We start from the raw sequence: 12080 nt of genomic DNA on the forward strand, positions 1-12080 counted from the left end.
AGTGAAAGAGCAGGGACTTGTCTCGTGCTGGAGTTTCCTAAACTTCCTAAGGGTGGCTCTTCTGGTCCTGTTCTGCTGGATGGGATGTGCAACGAATTGCTGGCAGAACTTATTTGCACACTTCTTGGCATCTGCCGGAAAGACGTTTGATGGTAGACCATAACTTGGGAGAGCCATTGTCACAGTTGTTCAGTTGATTAATCCATTTATTACGTTTACAAGAGAGTTTATCTCTTCCATCAGGGATGCAATCCAGGACATGCCGTGTTGCAGCTGTCGGATAAGCGAGTCTACATTGTGGAATTCTTCCAGCAGGGATATGGCGTTTTGCCGCCCGGATAATACTATTCCTCAGTGTATTCTCACACTTTCTGGCACATGAGGAGAGCGGTTGTTGGCTTAGATCTTCTTCAATAGCATTCGTGAAGCCATGCCAGTTGTCTTTGTTATAATTTACGAATGTGCGCATATCTGGCTACATAAAGTCGCTTGACTTCTCCACATTGATCCCGATCGGGATGTGATCGGAATTTAGGGCCACCTGTGTTTGCCAAGATGTTATGGCTATGAGCGCCGAACTGAGATCGTAATGTCAGGGGAGCTTGTCAACGTATATATCCCGCCCGTAAACAGCACCAGGGCCATCTACCATCTAATTGGTGATTTTAACGCGCATCACGAGACCTGGTACTCACATCTCGCCCAAGACCAACGCGGGCTCAACTTAGCCGATGAAATAGACAACTCGGAATTCGCAGCAATAAATGAGAATATCCTCATCAGAATAACGCCCAATTGCACATCACTAATCTGTATTACATTGTAATAAATTTCAACAACAATCACTCGCAGGCTGATGATGTTTCTCAACTTACAGAACTCGGTGAGTTCTTAGTTGATACGTGCTGATAGTTTTTTGCAAATATTTGTGTTCTGATGTTTTTTGGAAAAGCCGAAAAGTGAGTGTGATTCTCATTTATTTGAGAACACTAGGCACTTAAAGAGTTCGGGTTTTCGCTAAAAAAGGCATCATTTCAAAAAGCAATCAAATGAGATTGGATCTTCAACAATAAACAAAATAAACAAAGAATAAAAATATTTTCAAAAGATGAATTTTACATTTTTGAGCATTTCTTGTTTTATAAATATGTTTTTTCGATACAATAATTATTAACCTATGAATTACTATTTAGACATGGAACATCTTCAATATCAGAGGCGAGTTTGCACAATTTATATTTACAAATATAAATATTGTCAAAGATGAAAAAAATAAAAATTATCGATTTTTGAAAAGCAAAAAATAATAATTATTATTGCAGTTTTGTCAACTATTGTTTTGTTTTGTTTGAAGAATAATCAGGACAATCATGAATAAAAATTCCGTGCGGAATTTGTTCCCTTTCCCCAATTTCAAAAATGCTGATTTCCGTATTTATGTTCAAAAAGGGAATATTTTTGTCGATTAGGCGATAATATTCCATACTTTGGTGATTGTAGTAGTTTCCTCGTTTTAAAATATTAATTTTAACAGAATTTCACATTTTTTAAATTATTTTCCGTGCGGAAAAATTCCGAGGGAAATATTCATGATTGCCCTGAATGTAAACATATTTTTTTCTTTTGCAGTTGCTGAAATGATCACTAACCCATTTGAAACCCGTTCGGATAGCTTTTACTTTGTTGACAATAGATTAGTGATGCATAACAAGGCTGACTATGCTTATGATGGAGGAGTTACTTTATAAACATGGTAACAATGGCTAAATTACTTTAAATAAAATTATTAACTAGCATAAAATTTCGCTTAAAGTACTCTTCAAAAATAGGCAATACAGGCCCTTGAGGAAAAATCATTTCGAAAGCAAAATTTTTGGAAACGGAGTTTTTATCAAAAATGCATTAAAACATAGTAGCAACTCATGTATGTATGTATGTAAGTTGTTCACCGGCAGTTGCACCCAGGTCACATGAAGCGAGCATAGCTAAATCCATCTACTGCCCGAAGTGCACAACATTCCAAGTTAAAATTATTTTAATAAGTTAAATATTGCCCTAAGCTTATAAATTGCGTTTATCAATGATTGTGTATTTAAGTATATACAAAAATACAAAATTTGTTGATTTTATTTACCTCAGTAATTATAATTATATATACAGTATGCAAAGTTCATATTTGTACACGCCTCAAAAATTAATAACATCGTTATTAATTTCATATTTTATATTTAAATAGCACACCCTAAGATTTTTTCTTTTAAATCAATTAACATACAAAAATGAATTTATATAGAAGTTAATTCTTATTGATGACGTATTGAACAAATCATGGAAGAATAAATAATTTATCACCCTAAAATCTCAAAATATTTCCCAATAATAATAAATAATTGTACACTTAAACATCAGAAAGTTGGCAAAACTTTAAAAATAAAGACACAATTGGATCTGAAATTATTGGAATTGTTAACAGGTTACTGGAATTTTGTAATTCAGAATTACACGTCTGCACAAGACCAAGACCTACCATTACATAACTACCAACAAGGAACTAGATAAACACGTAATATATGGGCACATTTAACAGTAGAACTTCATTCTATCCATAGAGGATATTGAGGTTTTCTGAATATGGTTAGAATGTGTGAATATAGGTATACATATACTATACAAGATAAATGTTTTCTGAAGTAATGATTTTTAATTTAATCGTTTTGAATTTTATTATGCGGTCTCACTAAACTATCTCCCATTCGCCTTATGTTTTGAAAATAATTGAAATCTGCGTAGGACCCATAGAGATGAACATAGACTTATCGTGACATACAACACGACATAACGGTAAAATTCAATCCAAATTGTTCAGAATTTATAAAATCAATAGTTTAAAGCGTCATACTATAGTTTTATTTTTGTTTGATCTCAGTTTCACACAGCAACATATGGATGATGGTGTCATTAACACAGCCATCCATATGTTTGCATGTGTGTGTTTCTATGTTTTTGATATTATTTTGTTTTGAGTCGTTCTCCTTATTGATCATTTGAGCATTTGTTATGTTGTTGTTTACCGCAGTCTTTTTTCTCCTCATATTCTACTGCATTGATTGTCACTCAAACAGGTTTTTTGTTGGAACAAAATCGTTAGAAATTTGCAATGCATAAAACATGGTGGTTTATTATTGTCGCCCTTTTTGAATAAATTTCGTGAGGGATAAAGACTGCGGTAAGTTGTGTGGCTCTATAGAATATTTTTTATTTTATTTCGCACTCTGGAGCAATAAAGAGGAAAATTTTGGAAAAATTTTATTTCGCAATCTGGTGCGAATATTGCTAAGATGTTTGGAAAAATTTTTATTGGAGAAAGTGCTGTGATTTTATGTTTTATTGCCGTGTTTGGAATTTTGTGTGGCCCGTCGGAAATTTGTTTGCTGTTTCCTAGAGACAAGTGGAAAGCTTTAGAAGACTGTTTGTGGTCCTTTTGAAATTAAAAAGTTTTGCTTAGCTGAAATTTTAAAAAATAATTATGTGACCAATTTGGAGTGAAAAACAATTGGAGAAATTTGTGCCAGTTTTAAAAAATTGTTGTCCGAGGTTGAAAATTGTTGTGGGCAATTTTCGCTGCCTTTTTGAAAAATTGTTTGCCGCCATAGAACTTGTGATACCTGTTGTAATTGTTGTGTGCTGTAAATATGATGCAGACATCGCCACCAAACGCAACAAAAACAAATGCTGGTGTTACTAAAGGTATTCCAGTTGGTGCATCCACTTCAGCCGGAGGGTCGATTGTGTCAACCACTGCTGGAACTTCTGCTACAATTGCCGCTACAACAACAACAGGTGCTCTCATGCAGCCGATTACAGCAACAACAATGCAAAGTGTTTCCCAAGTAGAAATGGAAAGCTTGAGCTGGCTAACTCCATTGTGCCCAGTCTGAAGTAGAGTGTCCCACCACAATCTTATGTAACCAGTCGTCAGCCGCCGCCTCTGCAACCTGCTCCGTCGTCCGTTGCCCAACCGTCGCTGCCAACTTCTCTGTCTGCATCTCAGTCGCCCTTGACGCAGCTGTTTAATGCATTTCAACAGCCGCCATATTATAACAACTTTTTGATGCCGCCATTTCCAAAAAAAGTTGAATGACTTGCTAAATTTTAGTGGTGTCCCTGAGGACTGGCCAATGTTCTCAACAGCGTTTGAACATTCAACAGCAGCATACCAATATAATTGTAAAGGCGCCGAAATGTGTTTCGAAAAAGATAAATAAAAACACGAACGTTTTAATTTCAAAGAATATAAAAGCAGAAGCTTTATTCGGTAAATATCTAAATAATAATTATGATTAAAGTAGCATGGCGAACAGATTACCTGTGTTATGGACGGCGATCGAAAACCAAGTGTCAATAATAATGCCGAAAGGTCGCCTAGGCGCAAAAACAACACTAGTTAGAAAACTCCTAGATGACAGATCAATGTTGTAGCAAAAAAGGAGTAGGCCGTTTTCTAACGATTATGCAAATTGAACACAATGAATGTAAGGCGAAAAGCGGGCATTTCCAAACAATGCAGATTTAACTGAAATATATTAATTCTTACTCAATCATTGGCGTCGACCTTGCAACATTATTAATGTTGTAACACAGATCGATAAGTATACAATAACAATGAATGATATATAATAGAATAGGTGGTGCAGTGTTTGTGAGCAATTCAATTGGTTCCGACATACCCGACAACTAAACCTATTAGGCGTGTACCAATCGTCCGCAGTAACCATACGAACATGGTGTGAATTGCCCGAAACCTCCAAGGTCCTAGTGGAACCCACAGTTATGGATTCCGACCTGGAAGGTACGAAATTCGCGTTCGAAGCCGATAACGAAGAACCCGCAGTAATTACGGATTCAGATGTCAACTATTTTTTTTAATCCGCAGTGACGGATTTCGATAGATCTCCATTTTCTACTAGAACACAGATTCAGATGAAATGTGCATTTTACTACGAAAAAATTAATAGGTTACTCCGAGTTCAAAAGAGTACAAATGAGCCGCTTCACAACGCGCTAACCGTACTAACATCCGGTACACAAAAATAAATGTACTTGAGCTTCAACTTCACGAAACCGATTCACAAACGATAACGGTTCGTCAATTACGACAGGTTCAGGATGAGTGATAAATGAGCACCTATAAACAAATGACCTGATGTTAAATCTACCAGCTTATCAATACTATCCGACATAGAGCGCAGAGGACACAAATTCAAACTGGTCTCTATCCAAGTTAATACAATGGAAAATTGTTCAAAAGATGGCCGAACGTTTCGAAATTGTGTTCGAAAGTGTTGCTTTTAACAACTTCAGAGTCCACCCATATGTGGAGCACCAGCTGAAATGAAATGCCACGTAAGGCCCTGAGCTGCGAATGTAGAGGAGCCATGATCATTTATATCCCCAACGAAATGACGAAAATTTTGACTTAGATCCCGAGAAGAACCCACAAAATTCGTACCCATGTCCGAAAATATCAAGAAGGGAAAACCACGACGTGCTTTACTGAGTGACGAAACTTTTCCAGCACCTCTTCTAAGTCAGTCGAAAAGTAAGAACGAACCGAATGTATTTGAATTTTAGACCCAAGCGGAGCGAGATCTCGAATAGACCAATCCGACTTGTCTAGACAGAGCCATCTCGGCCCAAGCCACCAAAGAAATTCCTTTCGCCACGAATCTAGTCGAAGAGAAAACTAGAATGTACCAACTAAGCCACGACAACACAATTGTAGAATCCGTTCAACAGCGAAATTCCAAGTCGATTTCCTAAACAATAATTTCCAAAGTTCTGACTTTAAAGTGCACTGAAAACTCTAGTCGAGGGAGTGAAACCGATTTAAAGGGAGCGATAGCACGATAATAGATGCACGAGCACATGAATTTACGCCACTCCAAATGAGTAGCGAACAAGAGAGGATCGTCTCAAACAATTTAATAAATCCACAGCTAATTTCGATTTTCCGTCCAAGAAAGCGGTCCAGTGACATGCCATCCGAAAACAGAATTTTGGGCGAGCAAAGTTCCCGACAAAATTGGCTGACAACCATCTAACAAGATTTTTGGATATAAGTTTGCACCCAACAACAGATCCACAGGACGTGAATCGAACAAATTAGCATCTGCCAGACGAATACTTGGCATTTCAGATCTTAAATCAGAGGAAACTGTAAATGACGGTAACTTTCCAGAAATTGAAGGCAATACCAAAGCACTAGTTTCTAATAAAATCGAAGGATCAAGAGGGCTTCCAATTTTAATGGGACAATCTTTTCGGGAATTTGCCGAAATTGCACAATTCACACCAGAAATAACCGCATCTGTTGAACATACGGGAAGATTCAACCTATTCTGCAATCGCTCTGTTAGAAAAGAGGATTCAGAGACGGGGTCTATTAAAGCACTAGCTGGATAGGAAATGCCACCATGCATTATGTTGACCATCGCTGTTCCCAACAGAACCGACTTATTCTGTGAGGTATGAAAGACCTGACGAGCTACAGACGCCGAGGATGTGGATGGACGAGAAGGGTCGAGAGTTGGAGGGTTTGAAGGACGAGCTACAAATGCCGAAGATGTGGATGAACGAGGAGGATCGACGGGTGGAGGGTTGGAAGGAATAGGGGTGTTCCTGCTGACCGAGGAAACACTGGAAGTCGAACTATTTGGAGACTTCGATGATGATGACTTCGATTACATTTCGAACACCGACGAAGACTAGTGCAATTTTTTTACTTCATGACCCTTACGCAAACAATTCTCACACACAATTTCACAGTGCAAAACCTAGCCGAGACAGACATATTTTTGAATCGAGGACATTCAAAAAGAAAGTGGAACTGCTGGGGACAAAAAATGCAATCATTAATTTTCTGCGAAACCTTTGGAGAACGAGAAGAATTCGTATTAGTCATGTACGAGTGAAGCTTTTTCACGTTAGACTTTTTAACCGGATCATTTCCTCTCATTTCGTGAAGACACATGAGCGTCTGAATTCGCTCAGTTAGAAAATTATTGAGATCTTTCCACAACGAAATAGAAGCTTTGTCTTTAACACTTTGTTCCCACAAAGTTTGTGTTAGCTTTGGGAGTCTTTGACCAAGAACGGAACGGACCAAGAACGGATCCCAATTTTCCGTACTAACGTCCTAAATGAACATTGCGGACAAACAACCATTAATACTACGCTAGATTTGTTTAAGACGCGAACACGTCTCATTTTCAAGTACCGGAAGCGAAAATAATACTTTGAACTGACTATGAATCAACAAACGCGGATTATGATAAGTCGATTTCAAAGCATTCCAAGCAAGACTAAAGCTACGGAGAGTCAATGGGAATTTAGAAGCGATTTCACGAGCTTCCCCACAAGTTTTTTGCGTCAAATGGCAAAGACGCTCAATATCCGACAATCTAGAATTTATAATATAAATAAGTCTCTAAAAGTAGACCATGAGAGAAAATCACCTTCGAAAATGGGATTATCGCATGGAGGCAAAGCTAAATTATGGACAATGTCTAAATTGGGCGGATCAATAGCAAAACTCGAGCTATCCCTAGGATTCCCAACACCTGATATTGGGGAGCTAGAAGCCTGAGTACCCACATTTCGAACAGTGTGGGTAGACGAGTTCCTGTTATTTAAACCGGGATCGTTTCTCGTGGCTTCCATTGGAGTGGCAGACGAACCTTGTCCATCCTTAGGAATATCGGAAGGATCCTGGTTTAACGAAACCACTGAACTGCTGTAAGAGCTCAAGGACGATTTTCGCTACCGCCGAAATTTATTTAAATATTTATTGACGATGGCCTGACACTCCATAAAAAGTTCATAAGCAACCGCTTATTTACCATCGACAACACCAATGTCTTCCGCAGATGTATCCTCAGCCGATTTCAAATACTCGAGGCAACTATCAAACGAACATTCCACCTTGGACCAGTCTTTAACCAACTCGGTACTTTTCACTTCTAAAATAAAGAAATCTAAATCTTCTTCCTTCGCGTCTTTAATTTTGGCACAAAATTTTACCAAATTATCCGAAACTCGGGTAAAATCAGTGAGAGGAGTGAAAGGCATTTTGTAAAGATTTTCTTTAAAATCACACGAAAACTTCAACAATTACGAAAAAAACAAAAACCCAAGCTTTTCAAGCAGAAAATGCGCAAAAAGCGAAAAATTCCCACTCAAATAATCGAAAAATGTTTAATTTCTTGCGAAAAGATCAAATTTCTTTCCAAATCCAACAAGAATTTCCAAGATTTTTCACAAAAAAATCGACCAAAAATAGCCAAATTCACGAAATATTAAGAAAAAATCGCCGAAAATGTTCGATAACAAACGAAAAACAAATTTTTTTCCTTTAATAATTAATATTAACGTAAACGCGGACTGTAGGGTGCACGATAAACGAAAATGTCCAAAATGTATTTATTTTTATATATACACACTGCAATTTAATATGCCAACAATTTTCTCTTTTGTACCCAACGTGTAAACCAGCCCTAATCGACCGAAGCTATGGTATACATACATACATAGTGATGTGTGTGTATATAGCGACGACGACGTAAGTATGTATGTCACTAGCGTATGTATGTTTATATTATTGTGTATTATTGAACAGGGAATAATGCGAGAATAGAAGGAATAATTTCGTGTATTTTTCGGTGGTTTATTTCTTTTGTTAAGCACAACAAGACAGTAGTAACCCGATGGAAATAATTAAGTAATTAATTTTCAATAAATAAAAGATTAATTTGCGTTAATAAAATTATCAATATTTAACACGATTGTTAATTTAATTTTATTAATAATTACACCACCATTCACTAATGAAAATACACTGTTTTTGATTTTTTTTTGCACTTTTTTCACAATAAATTTTTGCAACAAAAATTATTTTTTATTGGTTTTCACAAAAAAAAAACATTGTTCCACAACATCCCATACGGGACAAGGGAGACTTCTCTCATATCAATGAGTGCACCCCGATTCCTATTTAGCTCAATGATATGGGACCTACTGTTTATCGCCGAGTCCGAACGGCGTGTCTTAAGACACCACTTGTGGAGAAGTTTTTCAAGGCTGAAATTCTCAGGAAATGTCGCCAACATTACTGAGGGGTATTTTGCCACCGTTGAAAAATGTTTGATGTTGCTTGGTCGGGGAATCGAACCCCCGAATTTCTGCGTGCAAGGCGGGCGTGCATACCATTGCACCACGGTGGTGGTTTTCACTGTTCAATAATAACACCGACAAAAAGGGCTACGCGACGCGTTGTAAAGCGGCCGTATGTATTGTTGTTTCAAGGGGAACTAAAAGAATTTTTGGACGATGGATATTTACATATTTTACTTTGTAAGATTTTTTTTATTTTTCACAACGCGAGCTCACAATAATAAAACACTTTACTCACCTGTTGGTTTGTTGATGTTTTGATGGGATGGTAATGATCTTAATGAAGATGATGTCGATGAGGATGATTATGATGTTGTTGATGCTGCTGAGAAAATAAGCAAGACGAAAACCAATTAGAAAATAAATCAAAACAAATCCAAAGGCTCGTATCCGGCTCGAGTGGACCAAAATGTAAAGGCGCCGAAATTGCGTTTCGAAAAAGAGAGAAATAAAAACACAAACGTTTTAATTTTCAAATAATATAAAAGCAGAAGCTTTATTGAGTAAATAAGTAAATAAATTAAATACAGGGAAAAGTAACAAGGCGAACAGATTACCTGTGTTACGGATGGCTGTCGAGAACGAAGTGTCAATAATAATGCCGAAAGGTCGCGTAGGCGCAAAAACAACACTCGTTAGAAAACTCCTAGTTGACAGATCAATGTTTTAGCAAAAAAGGAGTAGCCCGTTTTTTAACGCTTATGCAAATTGAACAGAATGAATGTAAGGCGAAAAGCAGGCATTTCCAAACAATGCAAATTTAACTGAAATATACTAATCCTTACTTAAACAATAATAATGTTGAGAATTGTTTGCGATTGCAGAAAGCATTGAAGGATGATGCCAGAGAATGTGTGAAGTCTTTGCTCATACATCCCGACAATGTGAACACTGTGATGGAGCAACGAAAATTCCAATATGGCCAATCGAATTGCTGATACGAGGGCAGTTGAAGCAGGTGAGGGAAATTCCATCTATTAGTGAAAATGCCGTGGAGAAGTTGGTGCCATTTGCAATAAAAGTTCAGAATCCTGCCGCCTTTTTGGAAACAGCAAATGGTCATCAACATTTATCAAACCCTGCACTAATGGATGAGTTAATTCAAAAGTTGCCCATGCGTAAGAGGTTGGAATGGGCTCAGTACTCGTCGAATTTGGAATCGTGGCCTACAGTTTTGGATTTTAACAATTGGTTAAAAGGTGTTAATCCGAAGTGTCCAGCTCACAGCAACAAGTCGCTTAACAGGTGAAACAAAAAAAAGATTGGCTCTGTATGCATCCGATGATCGAGATAAGTAGAATAGTGCCGATTATGCCGAGGACAACACAAATTGTTTGATTGCAAAAAATTCCATTACATGTCAGAGCCGAATAGATGGAATGAAGTAAAGAGATTAAGGTTATGTATTTCTTGCCTTGGTAGTGGACATTCTACTAGAAATTGCCGCCGTAGAAAAGAATGTCATGTAAATGGTTAGCAAAGAAAACATAACAAATTGTTGCATGATAAAACGAAGGATTTTGGTGAAAATAATTAAAATAGTGTTGTTACTCGGAATGATGAAGATGCCGAACCAGTGTTGAGTTGCGTTTCCAGTATTTGTGAGAAATCAAACTTGTTGTTCCGAGTGCTGCCTGTAAAACTTTATGGTCTGAACTGTGTTGTTGAAACGTTGCCTTGTTAGATGAAGGTTCGTCGGTGACAATGATAGACAGTTCCTTAGTGAGGCAACTTGGACTTAGTGGCCGTCAAAGCAAGTTGAATTTAAGCTGGTATGGTGGTAAGTCGTCTCAAGAAATTGCAATGGTGGTTGATCTTCATGTGAGTGGAATTTCTAAGCAGAGGAAGTATGCTTTGAGAAATGTGTATTGTGTTCCAAATTTGAAATTGCACACTCAAAGTTTCAAAATGAAGTCAAATAAGCACTATGAAGTGCCAGTGCAGCCATACAACAACCTGAGGCCTAAGTTGCTCATGGGACTTGATCATTGTCATTTGGGGTTGCCAGATGAAGTCGTGCTATGAGAAGGAGGTGGCCCTTTTGCAGCGAATACAGCCCTATGATGGGTAGTTTTTGGTCAGGTGTGTGGAAGACAGCCTAGATCCCACACATGCTTGCTGACAGCTCAGCCAGATCAAAATTTATATGATTTGGTGTCAAATTACTTCGAAACGGAAAATTTTGGTGTCAAGGCTCTGCCGACTATAGAGGGTAAGGACGATTTTCGTGCCAGACAGTTGCTCAAGGATTCTACGATAAAGGTTACCGGAAGATTTCAATCCAGACTACTTTGGTGTGATGAGAATGTAGTCCTACTGGATAGCTATTCCATGGCCTTTAATCGACTTGTTGGAATTGAGCGGAAAATGAAGAAGAATTCTGAGTTTAGAGCCAACTACAAAAGAATCATTCAGAATTATGTCAACAAAGGGTATGTGCGAAAGTTATCATCATCCGAAAAATCTATTTGTATCCCGAGAACTTGGTATCTACCACATTTTGGAGTGTTGAATCCCCTGAAGCCTGGGAAACTTCGCTTCGTGTTTGATGCTGCCGCCAAAGTCGAAGGAGTTTCTCTAAATTCGAAATTATTGAAGGGTCCTCAACAATATAGACCACTGCCTGCCGTCTTGTTAAATTTTCGAATGGGGAAAGTTGCTGTTTGCGCAGATATCAAAGAGATGTATCACCAAATTGTTATTGCCCCAGAAGATAGGTGTTCTCAAAGATTTCTTTGGCGTAAAGATGAATATAGTCCCCCAGATGTTTATGAGATGACTGTGATGCGTTTGGAGCCGCTTGCTCGCCATGTATTGCCCAATATGTAAAAGAGACCAATGCCCTAGAATTT

At 37.8% G+C, this 12080-nt stretch overlaps 1 protein-coding gene across 2 annotated transcripts in view; it reads left to right on the forward strand.

Annotated features, from left to right (window-relative positions):
- The window catches only part of unc-119 (unc-119 lipid binding chaperone), a 156476-nt gene that overhangs the window by 126628 nt on the left and 17768 nt on the right, over positions 1-12080 (forward strand). Inside the window, exons 3-4 of one of the 2 annotated variants that reach the window (XM_073979473.1) lie at positions 1630-1753; positions 1814-2454. The exons of the other annotated variant lie outside the window; for it this stretch is intronic. Of the exons in view, the coding sequence (XP_073835574.1) occupies positions 1630-1748 (119 nt within the window). The 3' untranslated portion in view covers positions 1749-1753; positions 1814-2454. Of the gene's footprint in view, positions 1-1629; positions 1754-1813; positions 2455-12080 lie in introns of those variants that run through there. 2 annotated transcript variants of the gene reach the window in all.

The sequence above is a fragment of the Musca autumnalis genome, unplaced genomic scaffold, assembly GCF_047663935.1.
Source record: "Musca autumnalis isolate F117 unplaced genomic scaffold, ASM4766393v1 scaffold_3, whole genome shotgun sequence".
In the NCBI taxonomy this organism is placed as follows: domain Eukaryota; kingdom Metazoa; phylum Arthropoda; class Insecta; order Diptera; family Muscidae; genus Musca; species Musca autumnalis.